The following is a 15,132-nucleotide window of genomic DNA, read 5'->3' on the forward strand; positions in this document are numbered from 1 at the left end:
CTGATCTGTGGTATGTACTTGAAAACACCAAAATGAAAACATCACAAGGCTGCTGATGGAACCCTGCAGCTCCTGCCACAGCAGAGTGGTGCTTTCAGCTTTGTTCTCAACAACTGCAGGCTCTGTGCCCTTAGGGATGCCAGGTCTCTGTGAAGAAATTAGATCAGCTTTGTTCTCTTTTTATAGAGGTATTTTGTTCTCTATTTTTTATAGGAATCCGGTTTTATTGAAATAAGCAGTGTTTTAATGTAAAAATGTGGTTAGAGTGACTGTCAGCCTTCAGAATCTATGTCCTCAACAGTTTCTGCTTTGAGCCTGTGGTTGCCTGTTAGTTTCTTCTCAAACTCTTCTTCACTAATTTTTCCCTTTTTTAATCTTTTCAAGAGTCTTGTGTCATTCAGCAGCTCCTCCATATCCTCATCTTCAATATCAGAGCCCTGTTGGAAGTTGAGAACAACAAATTAAACACAACACCAAAAGGTTTTCATTGTACACAGTTGAACACAAGAGAAGATTACAAGTCAGAGTTTGCCAGAAATATCCAAGCAGAAAATAATAATTTCAATTGACAAAAGCACCCTCAGGCCATATTTCTGCACTTCTGAGAAATAAAAATCCTATTACTGACCACCATCAGTGCTGAGAAGTTGTTTTAGTGTTTGCCTTCAAAAACCTCTATCATTTTTTTAAGCTTTGCTTGTCCAAGTCCTAAAATGTTATTTTACAGCCATCAGTTCCACCACACTGAAATCTCAGGGCTCTGCCATGGGCAGAACTACAGAAATCAGTTAAGGGATGGGCACAGTTACCTCCTCACGTCTCCTTTTAGCTGTTACTTTCTTCTTCTTCTCCCTCTTGGCTTTCTGCTTTGACCATGCTTTGTTCTTTACAAATTTCTTTTTCCCTTGATTTTCCTCTCTTTCTTTTTTTAGTTCTTCTAATTTCTTTTGTCTCTGCTTTTCTCTGTTTTTATCCTTAAACGAAATGGAGTCTGTATTGACAGTGACTGGAGTAAAGTCTGGAAAACATTTTCCTCTTAGTTCAGGCATCTTTGGCATTTTTAATAATGCAAAACCTCTGGCAAGACTGGCAAAATCCAGATCTGTTGAAATAAGGATTATCAAATCAGTTTCCTGCTGGATAAAAAGTTAATTTAACTGAAAGGAAAAAAAAAAGTCTACATGATTTTAAAGTATTGTTTGCACTCTATATCTTAATACTGGCAACAGTACTAAGTCATTTTTATTTCTACTTTTATCAGTTTGGTCAAGCTCCATATTTAAATGTTTTCTCTTGAAACAAGATGCTTGAAAAAAAAATAGGAGTTTTGTCAAAATCTGATGGTGGTGGAAGGGAATGTGAGATCAAAAATCAGAAGCTGAAGCTTTTGGGCAACACCAAAAGTTGTCTGAGAAAAGCAGTGAGAGGCCCCAGCCCCGGTGGGAATTACCTTTGGTCCGGAAGATGAGGTTACACTCGTGTTTGGCATAAGCCTGCACATAGGACACAAAGGCTTTCATCCCTTTCTCAAACACTGCCCTGTCAGCCAGGGCCATGGACTTCAGCTTGGGGAGAAGATCCAGCACATTTGTCTGTGGTTTCATTTCCTGCATGGGACACTGGCAACCAGAAAATAAACAAAACCAAAATTCACCCAAATGATGTGGAATGCACTGTGAAACCTCAAACTCACCCTTCTTGCCCAGTTAATCCTCAGTCAGGTTTGAGCCCCTTTCCCTTTGGGCACTCCAACACTTGAGCTGACCATCAGCCCCACACAGCAGCTCCAGTTCTCACACTGCAGCTCCACAGAGGCAACATCTTCATCTCCTGCTTCACCAACCTCTGCTCTCCCTAGGAGGTGTCCAGAGAACTCACACAATGGCTCCCACACAGGCAGGAGCAGGCATGGAGACTGCAGGAGTTGTGAGTGAGGGGCAGAGAGGCTGCAGGGTGTGAGCTGCTGGGGCAGGACCCTAAGCCAGCACTGCCCTCCTGCAAATGCTCCATTCACACCCCAGGAACAAAAGGCCTTTCCTTACTCTTTGCATGTTCCTCTTACAAACCCAGTGCCTAACACTGGAGCAATCACATTCCAGCTGTATTTAGTGATTAATAAGCAGCTCTTGTCTTTTAATTCTGCACCTCAGCTAAAACATTACCCACGTGTATGACCCCAAGTTCTATAAATTCAGATTTCAAAGCTCCTATCAGTAAGTCTGTGCCCTTGCTCTTTCCTGCTTTGGGGTAGAGTAAAAGCCTGCTCACCTTTTGGTTGATTGAGAGGAAGTTAATGTAGGACTCCTCCATGGGAAGCAGGAACACCAGAGCGCTGCCCACGTTGCCGATGCGCGCTGTGCGGCCGCAGCGATGCACAAAGGCACTGCAAGAGCCCAGCACACACTCAGTGCCTTTGGAAGCACTGGGCAGCAAAAGGGCAAATCTTGTGGCATGGAAAACACTAACCAAACCAACAGGAATGAGCAAAGTGTAACACAAGAGGTGTGTGACCATCCCACTCAATTGTTAGGCTAAAACAAGGGGTGTCTGCTTTGGGAGTGAAGTTCAAGCAAGGTGGAGGAAGAATTATGACAGCAAAAGTTAAAATCCACAGAAAAGCTCCTTTCCTGTGAGCTTTCAATGTACCATTCCTTGAACAGCTCAGTCCCTGCTCTCAGCTCTGTTCTCCTTCCCCCCAGTGTCACCTCTCACTCTCTCTGACATTCTCACACAAAGCCCAACCCCACCTCTGCACAGAGCTGTGACAATCACCCCTGACTGACACCTACACCCCACAGAGTCACTGCCACTCAGCAGTGACAACAAACCCTGCACTGCTCCAGCCTCCCTTGCTCCTGCATTATTTTCTGTGTTCCCCAAGATTAACCCCCAGGAAGTGATTAGATGTGTTTTATGCAGCGTTTTGTTCCTAACTGAGAGCTGAACAGCACAGAAAGGAAAAGGATCTCAGGATGTGAAGTCGTACCTGGCACTGCTGGGTGGGTCATACTGCAACACCCAGTGCACCTCTGGAATGTCAATGCCACGGGCCATCACATCTGTGCACACCAAAATGCCCCTGGGAAGAAGGAAAAGTGGATTTTCATTAACCTGTCCTTTGAGAAGAGCAGGCCTCCTCACAGCTGTGGGTTCTGCACCTTCACTGAGAGTGAGGAACAAAACATTTTAAAACATTTGGGGTTTTTAAAGAGACAAAATATAAGGTAATTGCAGCTTTCACCACCTAAAATTCTACATAACATTTTGAAAATTATTGTGATTTATATTACATTTCTAAGACAAATCAATTCCCCATTAAAAATTCAAATTTTAAACCAGCACTGCATCCACCATAGCTGAATGTACTATAATAAATGTTAAAATAAAAGACCCAAGACTTGAGTGACAATTTTAGCAGAACTGCCATGCTGTTCTTTTCAACAGCTGTTCTTACAATCTGCTGGTAATTATTTTTCTCATAGCATAAAAAGCTAAAACTCGGGTCCCATGCAATAACAAAAATGACAGTTGATGAGGCAAGAGTTTCTTAACAGCATCCTGCAAAGCTGCCAAAGAACATTTCCCGTGGGCAGATTACAGAAACCTTGCCATGTTCTTGCTCATACACCAACAAAGGAACATCCTGGTTTCCACTCTGGTTAATGATCAGGAAAAGCTGATTTTTGCTACCAGTTTGTTTAAACATCAGGGCTAAGGTGTGACTGCAGCAAGTGCCAGTGCAGTGTGCTCACCTCCTGTGCTGCCACATGGATTATCTACAGTGGGGTGCAGATGCTCCAGTGCCATTCTCCCTTTGTTTGTGGCCACACTTTGTGGTATCATCAACATCACAATTTGTGATATCATCAACACACTCAGAGCCAGCCTGGAGCATCCTTCCCCTGAGCCATCCTTCCACTCAGGCAGCAGCAGCAGAGTCAGACACATCCCCCTCAGTGTTCAGCCCCTGCCCCGTTCTCACCCCGGGAGCTTCCGAAACTCCGTGAAAATCTTGTTTCTCTTGTGCTTCATCTTCCCGTGGATGCTCATTATTTTCACCTGTTTAATTAAGGATTCCAGAGCCTTCCCATAGTATTCCACACAGGCACATGTGCTGTAGTGATAAGGACAGGCATAAAGCAAAAGGTTATGCTGCGTTTTTAATCAGGTTTAATCAAGCTAGAGTTTCCCAAGCCCTTTCAAAAATTTACACTTTTTTATTTTAAACGTGCACATAATTTTTATAATTAACATATAACCATCTATAACGTCTTAATTTAAAAATGCACATAATTTTTATAATTAACATATAACCATCTATAATGTCTTACTTAAAAAATGCATAAAATTTATGTTAATAACACAATCCTGACAAAAAGCAATGATTGATCTCTTTTTAGGCACCATATTCTAAAAAACAGCTCTCAAAATGAATCACTTTGAAAATGGTTGTGTCCTTTGCAACAAAGGGCAGAGGTTTGGAATTTGGGTAATTAAAAACCAAACTGTTCTCACAATGAAACACAAACAGAATTACCTGAAAAAGACCAGATGCTTTTCCTGTTTGTGCTGCCGAAGAAAATGCACCAACTGGTTAAACTTCTCATCTGCCTTGCAGATCTAAAAAATGCAAAAGAAAAACATAAAAAATGGACTTGGGCTCTCCTGTTAAGGTTGATCCTAAGTGGCCAAGACTTAAAATCTTATTGGAAGAAAGGAGAGGGGACAGAGAGCTCAGTGGGAGCCCAGGCTCGCACCATGTAGAAGTTCTCCAGGCGGGTTGGGGTTTTCTGGGTGTTGCTGGCTGCCACCCCCTTCTCCTTGACCGAGATGCGCACGGGGTTGCGCAGCCCGGCCCGCACCAGGCTCTCCAGCTCCTGGGTCTGCGTGGCTGAGAACAGCCCTGTCCTCCTCTGCTTGGGCAGGAAGTCCAGGATGGCATTCAGGCTGCAAGGGAGCACAGGGAAAATGGAACTGGCCCAAGGCCTCCCTCAGGAGGAGCTTCCAGCACTGGAAATAGGCTTTGTTATCACATCAAACTGCTACTGAAATAATTACCTTAGCTCTGAGAGAAAGAGAGGTAAGCTATCACCTCAATTTCTCTCAGAAATACAGAGAAAAGAGAGATCAAAGTTTATTGGTTAAAGTGTTTTAACCATTCTGAAGTGTGAATAATGATATTTATTAAGAGATATGCTAACATACATCTCAACAAAGGAAATTCCATATCCATATTTCTGATTCTCCTCCCCCTTAGCAACTGCTTTGTGTAGTTGCAGAACAAAGATGAAAGAACAAATTCAGACATTTCAAAAAACAGAAAGAACAAATTAACTTTGGAGGCCACTCAGGCCACGCTCATTCACATCCACCACACAGCAACTCCTTTAAAACTGCAGAAGAACCACCAAAATTTATTATTTCAATACCTGGCTTCAAAGCCCATATCCAGGAGTCTGTCAGCTTCATCCAACACCAGCACATCCAGAGCCTTGACACAGCTGGCCAGGTCCAGCCCCTCTGCCTTCCTCCTGAACAGATCCTCCAGGCGGCCCGGGGTGGCCACGATGATGTTCCCCCTGTGGGGGCACACCCAGAAAAATTCCCTCACCCAGGGGCAGCAATCTGGAGAACTCCTGACATTGCTCCCACAGCACAGCCCTGCCCTGTACTCTTCAGTAAAACAATTCATTTTGTCACCTTTAACTGCACCATGTTTCAGTGGCATGGCGTGGGGGGATGCCCAGGTGAAAGAAAAGTTTAGAAAATAAAAGTTTAGAAAATAATCAGCAAGTTTGGAGAGCAGCTATCACTGCAGGAATATTTGGTGCCTCCATGCAAAAGCCAGGGGAAATAGGGCTCCTCCAAAACTCCATCATCAGCATCAGCACCAAACAATTCCAGGAATTTAATGAGCAGGGAGAAGTGAAATATTCACTGAAGGCATTTTCAGCTCTGTTCCTCACCCAAACAGCAGAGAAATGGAGCTGATGTCACATAAGGGCTGCACCTCACTCCAGGAACAGACCCCACAATCCCCCAGCTCACCCCAAGAGATTCTGGCAGCACATCCCACTGCAGCAGGAGCACAGCTCTGGGCTGAGAGCCCTGACAAGGAGAAAACCACAGCTCTGAGACACTGAACAAACAAACAAACACACAACTCACCCCTGCTCCTTGAACTTCTCCACATCTTCCATGGGGTTCCTCCCTCCAATGAGAAGAATCTGACTGAAGCAGGGAAACAGAAAGATTTGGGTCACCTGGAAGTTTTGCTGGGTGACAGAAGAAAGTGTGGCCATGGAAGGGCTGAAGTTCACCCACCTGAACATGGGGAAGTGCTTGGTGAAATGTGACAGCACCTCATCAATCTGAATGGCCAGCTCCCTGGTTGGGGTGATGATTATAGCCCCAACCTGAAAAACAGGAATTTGTGGGGAGAAAATAAAGATAGATTTGGGCAGAATCCTCCCTTTCAAGCTAAGGGAATATGAGCCATGGTTTTGAGCCTGGTTTCAGACAAAATGTTTCCATAGAAATACAATAAAGCATGAAAAACATCCAAAAATGTCTCTGAAAGACTTTGTATCAGTGTATAAAATGTCTCTGCTGAAAGAGCAGCATCCAACAATGACATTTAACAGCAAATGACACTGAAGGTCCCTGCACACTAAAATGAATTCAAGGTCAATGGGTGCCAAAAAGCATTCAAATCTCACTTGCAGTGCATCAGTGTATTCCATATTTTGGGACATTTTTCTCACAGCTCAGAGCCCTGTTCTGTTTCTGCCAGAGGAGAAGCTGTACCTAAGTGCAGTGAGAGCACCTCAATTTTATTTCCAGGTTTTAAACAGTTTATTGTTACAGTTACACCAAAGAGCTGAGCACACAGTCACTCTGGGTGCAGGCAATTTCCCTTATAGATATTTTCCTGAAGTTCTCAAATCTTATTGGCACATCATAAAAATGAACTCAGTACTGAATAGTTTAATCTCACCTGCATTTTCTTTAACTTTTCTTCCCGTCTGAGAAGGATTTCCAGGATGGGAATCACAAACGCCAAGGTTTTCCCACTGCCTGTGACCTGTGAGAGCGGGAACAGCGTGAGCCCTCCCTCAGCTCCAGAGACAGGGCTGGAAAAAAGGAGCTGCACGAAGGGAAAGCACTCACGGCTTCTGCAGCCACATCCTTGTTACTCATGAACAGCGGGATGGTCGCAGACTGAAAAAAGAGAAGCACCACATGAGCAGGGGAAGAGGTGATAAATCTCACAGAGGTGAAACTCCTCTGACACATCAGAGCTCGCTGTGAACATCACCCAGGCAGCGCCGGTGGGGAAATCACGGATGCGGCTTCAGGACTGCTGCGACCGCCACGGCCCCGGCGCTCCTGACACCGCCCGCGCCCTCCTTCCCCAGCCCGGCCTCCCCTTCCCCGGCCGTGCCGCGGGGCCCCGCACCTGCACCGGGGTCATTTGGTGGAAGCGGAGCTCGCGCAGCGCCCGCAGCACGCCCGGGCTCAGCGGCACCGGCAGCGAGCCCCAGCCGCCCTCACACACCGCCTCCATCTTGGTGCCACCGCCCCGCCGCTCCCCCGCACCGGCACCCGCGGCGGCCTCGGCGGAAACACAACCGCGGCACCTCCGTTCCGCAGCACATCAGTTCCGCCGTGCCCCACCTCCTCCGCGAAAAACAAATTTCGGATTTAACCAAAAATTCCCATTTTTATGGCGAGCTGCCTATCGCAGTGAGTACTTCTGAGGGTCTTACAGCAGCGCTGTGCCATCCGAGTACCCCAAACCTAAGCTGTAGGTTCAGAGCTACCGGATATTTATTCTGGATGGACTCTGGATAAATTCCTGATATTTTAAGGAAGCAGAGAATCACAGAATCGTTAGGATTGTGAGAAAACTCTGGAGCCATCCAGTCCGAGCCCCCTGCCCAGGCAGGGTCACCTTGAGGAGGTGACACAGAACACACCAGGTGGGTTTGGAATGTCTGCACAGAGGGAGAATCCTCAACCTCCCTGGGCATTTCCAGCGCTCATATCACATTGATATGGAACTTCTTGTGGTTCAATTTATGGCCACTAATAAATAAATACTTTATAAAAACCCCTTTGTGTTAATCTGTACTTCCTTAAGGTATTAAAGAAAAAAAAACCACAAAGCTGCTTTTTATTTTTTTTAAAGAATTTGTTTATTTATCGAACCTGGGTCATATTTAGATTCACGAGCAATTTTTTAAATGTACATCTTAGAATTCAATTTTCAGTGTTTTACACAAAAATATTGGCACACAACAGTTGCAATAAGGTGTAACAGCCACCTCTCTGAAGAACTGCTGCAAGTGTTTGCCCGAGGTTGAAAAAACTTTACCTGGAACATGAAAACCTGTAACAAATTTTAAATTAATTGTACAAAACTGTTGTGTGTTACTTGTAGAGGATCCCCCCTGGAAAAGACCCCACCCCACCCCCAAAAATGATTACAACTAATATACATCAGTCACAACATAATCCTGGCTCAGCACCCACATCAGACGCTTCTTAAATTTTTTAAACCAATCATCAGAGAACCGAGGAAAGGAACTTTGTACAAAAACAAATCTACATGTGCCTGAAAAAAGAAAACACACCAGTATTTAGCATTATGCTAATTCTGATCAGATCATGGCAGAGTTTGCCACTGCACTTAAATACAAGGGCTGCATAGCGTGGATTGAACCCCCAGGATCCAGAACCCTCTGGCCTCAGGAACCCAGAATTCCTGAACTTTCTGCCCTGGGCACCGGGCAAACAGTCTGAGCTTTGGACCTGCAAAAGCCAAAGGGTTCACCAGTGTTTGCCAAGACACTGCACACAATTGGCTTCCAAATAAAACCTCTGAGAGACTAAAAACCGTGTAAGGAACATTTGGTGATGAGCAGAGAACAAAAAAAAAAAGCATTTTTATATCAACTATTTAATTAAAAAGAACTTTGGGAAGAAGTTGGTATCATTAAGACAGTTGCTGATGACTATCTTTTAAATAGCAACTAGGTATGAATTTTAAGCTTTTCCTTGGCAGTTTCTGTGAGTGGAGAAGGGATTATTTCAGGTTGGTAACACCTACTGCAGGGCTGAGGGTGTGAGGATGCAAACAGTCACCTTAGGGCCTTGTACCGTTTCCCTGGGCAGAAGGGCAAGTGCTTCTGCAAACAGGGAAAGAAGTCAGAAAGGACAGAAGAGCTTCTTACTGGAGTGAGTTACAGAGTTTGCAGCTTGCCTGGACCTTGCTTAGCACACAGACTGGGCAGATCTCAGTGGAACAAAATGATGCCAGTAAAGTGACAAGATTTCAGCACAGCTTTTGCTACGGAAGATATATAAAAACAATTCCTTTTTTTTTTTTTTTCTTACCTAGGAAGGAACATAAGCAAATAAGTTTTACAGTTCAGTAAAGAGGGTTCAGAAACTAAATGACTTTTTTTTTTAGTTTGTGAGCAGGATGTTTGGTAGAGAGTGAACTGAAATCTGAGACCACAGAAGGATCTTACACCACCCTTCGGACTTCAAAAAACCTCTTCAGGTAGTAGATTTGTCCCAGTGTCATGGCAACTAGTACAAGGGCTTCAAAGAATGACCAAAGAACCACTCTGCTGTTTGTGTTGTCATTAACTGTTGGGGAAAAAAAAAGAAAAAAGTAGTTAGTAACAAAGCATTTAAACTGCAAACATTCTGCCATGAATCTGAGCATTGCACAGGAAGCACTGGGCTTGTGTCAGGTCATCACAGAGATGAGATCTGAGGGGGATTTTTCTGAACAGTTTGTTTTTAAACCCACTTTGGACATGCACTGCAGCATCTGTCTCTGTTCTGCCCACCCTTCTGGCATCTGAGCTGCCAAACAAAGCCACCTGCATTTTCAGAGTCAAGCAGGAACTGCTGATCTCTGAGGGGTCACCATCTTTGGTTCTAAACATTCAGATTTTTAGTAACAAATGTCACAAAACTGGAGATATTCATAGCTTCAAATAATTGAGGAGACAGTGCTTTTATATCATGTTGTGTTTTCACATGAAAAATACTTGCCCTTGATTCTCACCCATGAAAGTAACAGTAGTTTTGTTCTATTTCAACAAAACATTTAAAAAAGACTTTGGCTCAATTATTAAACCACATCCACTTCAAGGGTGAAGTAACAGTTCAACCAAAGTTTGGGAACCACATCATGGAATGGTTTGGGTTGGAAGGGACCTTAAAACTCATCCAATCTCAGGGATGGGGCAGCCACAGCTCCTCTGGGCACGCTGTGCCAGGGCTGTACAACACTCCCAGGCAGGAATTTTCCCCAGTATCTGATCTGAACCTCCTCCCTTTCAATTTAAAACCATCCCATGGCTCATCTTGCCCTTGTACATGGATTAAATAACACCATCCAAACAACTGCAGAATTCACATCACTTAAGCAAATGTTATTTTGTATAACAACGAGGGGAAGCCAATTTAAAGATGACTGCAAGCACCACCTCCATTCTTTACTGTGTGTCAGGCCCTGCAGGATTTACATGGTTACTTTTGAAGTCAGTGGGCACAGTTTCATGGAGTGGTGTTAAATGGCCATTCCCAGGTCAGAGCAGAGGGGAAGGCAGGGGCTGGGCTGGCACCTACTTGCTCGGTGTATTCTCTCCCGCACCTCCATGTACTCCTGCTCGTGCTTCACTGCTGTCATGGCCACTGCTAACTCGTTAATCATCTCTTCCAGCTTGTTCTGGTGAGCTGCAGAGCAATTTCAGAAGCATCAGAAAGGCTGTTAATGACTGGAGACAAGGATTTCAATGGATTTATGAGCAGTTAAAGGTAATTTCCTGCTGTAGGTCTGGCAGTACAGCTGAACACTTCCTACCCTGACAGCCAAGCTCAGTTTCTGTAGCACTTTCCCTGACGTGTCTCCGTGGTGTTTAACAAGTGGCAGAACATTTCTCCACATCCAACAGGAGGAGACACAGCTCAGACTCAGCACAGAGCCCACATTTCCAGTGTGCACACACTTTTCCAGGAGAACAGAATGGAAGAATGCACGAGATCAATACCACACACTACTATCTATTTTGCCAATATCATCCAATATATTCCAAGCAAATTATCTTAACATGACAGCTTTTCCTAGTTGTTAAGCTTGCAAAAATAGAATGACTGAGAATTTAGCTCAAGATCATGATGCTGGCAAATCATGAGATCACTTTCTGAAGCAAAAAAATCCCATCCTGTGATCTTCAAGCTCAGCTGCAACCCAGCATTGAGGGGGCACAATGCCCAGGGGGGCTGGCACAGCCCTCACTTGTGGTGTTGTGAAAGCAGGAGAGGAGTTAAATACCAAACCAGCAGCACAAAACCAGCTTGAGACAGGTCAGCAAATGGAAGGCTCAGAGATCTCAGATTTAGTGGTTTGACTGCCAATCACAGGATCTTTTTAATACACCCACACTCAAATATCTGTCCATCAGAAATTTATAAATTAGGCAAGGCATTTGCAAAGTTTTCTAGCATCAGGTTGAGGTTCCACTCCACAGATACACCCTGGGCAATCAGCTCTCTTTAAAAGTCACAAAACCCAACATATTTTCCTTTCAAGGGACACAGTTGGCTTGGAAGCTACCTTACTACAGGTTTATTTGTAAATTAAGTGTTTCAGATCACAGTCTGAAAATAGAGCTATTCAAAACACACACCTTGTGGGGAACAGTCAAAAGAGAGGACCAGAGAATGACACTCATACAAGTCACAATTAAAATCTCAATAGTTGTGCAAACCACACTCACTTTCCCTGTACCTAAAATCCCTTATTTTCATGGCCAGCTGGTCACTGCAGCAAGTGCAGTTTATTGGTAAGAGAAGAAACTACAGTTGCAGGGACAGTCTAAAAACACTCCAAAAATTCACTTCAGAAATTGTCTTATTGCACTAATACTCTTTACAACAGATATAGGCAGACTCAAGAAAAGATTTAAGTGACTCTTTTTAAAAAAATCCAAAGTTAGGAATGTGCTATTTTTTAAGTGACATCAAGCACTCAATCAAGCCCAAGTTATTTAATTGCCAAAATAGAAAACAAGAATTGGTTGCCCTTTCTAGCTACAGTCATTGATTTATAAATGAAGTTTATAACTTGCTAGGCAATATATTTATTTTTTTTACAGCAAATGACAAGTTTGAGTTTTTCCCCTGACACATCAGCAATAATTCATAACCTAGGAGCAGCTTATTGCCTCCTAAAGCTTTTGATTACTCAACACCCCCTTTAGCAATAGAAGGCAAACACTGCCAAAACCATCCAGCATTCTTGGATGTTCAATGTTTTAGCCCAATTTCACCTAAACTGATTAAACCCTCTGTCAGCCATGAATAACCACCTGAAGGCAAACTGCCCTCAGTGCAAGGAGCTGATCCCAAGAGCTGCTCAGGGTATAAACCTGCCTCTGGGAGCCTGCAGGTGCTCAGCATTGCTCAGAATCAGACCTTTGGGGTAGTTTATTAAATACAGACATTCCCATGCTCCAAACCAATGTTACAGAGAAAAAGCCAAGTTAGCTGTTAGTGAATGAACATGTGCCAGAGACAAGATGCTAAGGAGCTTTCAAAAAGCAGTCCACATACCATCCCAGGTATCTCCACCACCTAGAGGAAAGTGTGAGAGATGAACACAGGTACAGGACAAAAGGCTGCAGATAAAACAGTCATTTACACAGCTATGGGAGGAGTTTCCTATCAGCACATTTATAACTAAGGCTCCACTCTGCTGAGCCTGCTAGGAATCAGAGGATGGCACTGATGAAGGGCTAAAGGATGGAAGATTAGTGTCTGCAGATGGGCCTCTCTGGTGATTTTGCCTCAAATTGTGTAACCAGCTCTAAAAACATCCACTTTAGCTGTGCAAGAAAACAGCTAACCACACCTGGAGGAACTCTCTGGGAATGCTGAGAGCCCTACACAAGTTCCCAAGTCATGCAGGCAGGGAAAGGCTCCCAAACTGGAGCTGAGCTCCTCCCAGGACTCTTCCTCACCTTCTGTCTCCATGTCTTGCCCCTTGGGAGCTTCCCCGATATCGATAGTGAACATCACTATCTTGGGAGTCATGGTGGACATCCTGTTGCTAAAGCAAAACTTGTAGGTTCCATCCATGTGGGCAGCAAAGGTGTATTTTCCACTGGACTCCCGGTCTCCTTTATGAATCCCCTTATTATCAGGGCCTGTGATCTGTGTGGGGAAAACAGAGGGTCACAGGTTTGAATTCCAAACACAGAGCTCTCAAATGCACCATCACAGGCACCAGCACCATCTGCAATCTGGCTGCTTTGGCACACTCCAATCTCTCCCTCCCACAGCTCATTGGTGCAGCTCCCCACACAGAAATCTCTTTTATAAAACCCCACAAAGTTCTTGGTAAGGAAAGCTGTGAAAAGCCTCCCTCCCTGGCCTCCTGTGGTCGAGATAAGGAGTCAAGAGCAAGCAAACCACAAAGCCTGGCTCTGGCAAATTAACAACTGCAGGGGAAACCTTATCTCTGATGTCTGAAGGAAAACAAAAAGGAAAAAAAGCCATTCTCCAACCGACTTCAGACACACAGTCAGGCATTGTTGCAGCTACCATTTCAAAAGTACTGAACACCTGAATTCTGAGCTCTCACTGTGATCCTGAATTCCCATCCCACCGGGCCACGCTGCTGCTGAGCCTCCACAAGGGACACGGGAAGGGCTCTCAGAGCTGCCAGCCCTGTGCTGTGTCCCAGCCCTGTGTCACTCCCAACTGCTACAGGGCTCTCAGCAACAACTCCCAGGTCTGTGACAGCCCGAACAAAACCCTCTCTGCTCTCTAACAGATTAAATCAATTCGTACTCGGCATCTCCTGATTCGATTCCTATTTGAAGATCAGAATTGGCTCAGAACTTCCCCGATGCAACCACCGGGATTAAACATAACACCTTCAGTTCAAGGGGAAGCACCGATTCCAGAGCAACCGCGGGCGCTCCTCCCGCCACACAATTCCCGGTGCCGAGGCTGCACCGAGCGCGGCGGGGGCGGAATCCCCACGGGAAGGGGGAACAGCCCGAGCGAGCCTCGAGCGGCGGAGCCGGGGGTGGCACCGCACGGGCACCGGGCCCGCCCGAGCCGCCCACGCTGAGCCCTGAGCGCCGCCGCCGCCGCACGGAGCCCCCGCGGCGCGGCGGGACCGCCCCGAGCCCGGGGGAAGGCTCCGGCCCCGCTCGGACCATCCCGGGCCCGGGGGCGGCTCCGGCCCCGCTCCCCGCTCGCTCCCGAGGGCCCCCGCACACAGCAGAGCCGAAGCGCGCGGGCCCGGTCCCGGGACGGCCCCGCTCCCCAAGGTCGGCCCGCGCCGCCGCCGCCGCACCTCCACGTCGATGTCCAGGAAGCCGCCCTCGGCCACCTCGAAGATGAGCCCCATCTTGGTGCCGGACGGCACGCGCTCCAGGAAGCACTCCTCGGCGTGCGCGTCGATACTGACGAAGTAGGCGGCGGCCGGGGCCGCCAGCGCGGCCACCAGCGCCAGCACCGCCTGCACCGGCGACATGGCGGAGCGACCGGCGGCGGCACCGAGCGGCGCTTCCGGCCCGCGCCGCGCCCCTTCCGGCGCACGGGGCCGCCGCTCATTGGCTGCCGCCACCCCGCTGCCACGTACAGGCTGCGCTACGGCGGCCGCCGGGAGACAGAGGGCAGCGGGACCGCCAAGGCGCTGAGGCAGCGCCCGCGCGGCGTGGGAGGCGGGACCCACGCGCAGGAGCAGCCAATGAGCGGGGAGAAAAGGCGGGGCGGTGGCCGCGAGAGCCAATCAGAACGAGGAGCGGGAATGAGGGGGCGTTGCCCTGCAACGGGGCGGGGCGGGGAGAGCGCGGGAGGCGGGAAACGGCGGCTGAGGGGATGGGGGGGCGGATCCTGAGGGGTCCCGGCGGCTCCGGGGGCAATGAGGGCAGGCGAGAGGGACGCAGGGCGGCTGTCACCGCTGCCGAGGACGCTGCTAAAATTGGGAAATCAGAACTTGCGGCAGCGAGGGAGATATTTGGGGAGCAGCCAACGTTTAAGATGTTAATAGTGAAGCCCAGCTTGTGGGCGGTTCACGCTTAAGGAAACACAGTC

At 46.8% G+C, this 15,132-nt stretch overlaps 2 protein-coding genes across 3 annotated transcripts; both read right to left on the reverse strand.

Annotated features, from left to right (window-relative positions):
• Window positions 1-220: 220 nt before the first annotated feature.
• Window positions 221-7,614, reverse strand: DDX55 (DEAD-box helicase 55). Its single transcript, XM_074554121.1, has 14 exons — window positions 7,460-7,614; window positions 7,171-7,221; window positions 6,998-7,084; window positions 6,325-6,416; window positions 6,169-6,231; window positions 5,430-5,579; window positions 4,758-4,947; window positions 4,538-4,620; window positions 3,983-4,114; window positions 2,987-3,079; window positions 2,269-2,383; window positions 1,451-1,619; window positions 810-1,102; window positions 221-437 (listed from the first exon to the last, which is right to left on the reverse strand). The coding sequence occupies exons 1-14, from the start codon at window positions 7,565-7,567 to the stop codon at window positions 273-275; spliced, it is 1,791 nt and encodes a 596-aa protein (XP_074410222.1). The 5' UTR covers window positions 7,568-7,614; the 3' UTR covers window positions 221-272.
• Window positions 7,615-8,173: 559 nt separating this feature from the next.
• Window positions 8,174-14,636, reverse strand: TMED2 (transmembrane p24 trafficking protein 2). Of its 2 annotated transcripts, XM_074554179.1 has the most exons (5): window positions 14,390-14,636; window positions 13,044-13,236; window positions 12,637-12,657; window positions 10,651-10,758; window positions 8,174-9,657 (listed from the first exon to the last, which is right to left on the reverse strand). In XM_074554179.1, the coding sequence occupies exons 1-5, from the start codon at window positions 14,567-14,569 to the stop codon at window positions 9,533-9,535; spliced, it is 627 nt and encodes a 208-aa protein (XP_074410280.1). In that variant the 5' UTR covers window positions 14,570-14,636; the 3' UTR covers window positions 8,174-9,532. The 2 variants fall into 2 exon arrangements, with proteins under 2 accessions (XP_074410280.1, XP_005491563.1); XM_005491506.4 differs by lacking the exon at window positions 12,637-12,657 and having other exon boundaries at window positions 14,390-14,632.
• Between the last annotated feature and the right edge of the window lie 496 nt (window positions 14,637-15,132).

This window comes from Zonotrichia albicollis, chromosome 18 (genome assembly GCF_047830755.1).
Source record: "Zonotrichia albicollis isolate bZonAlb1 chromosome 18, bZonAlb1.hap1, whole genome shotgun sequence".
Classification (NCBI taxonomy): Eukaryota; Metazoa; Chordata; class Aves; order Passeriformes; family Passerellidae; genus Zonotrichia; species Zonotrichia albicollis.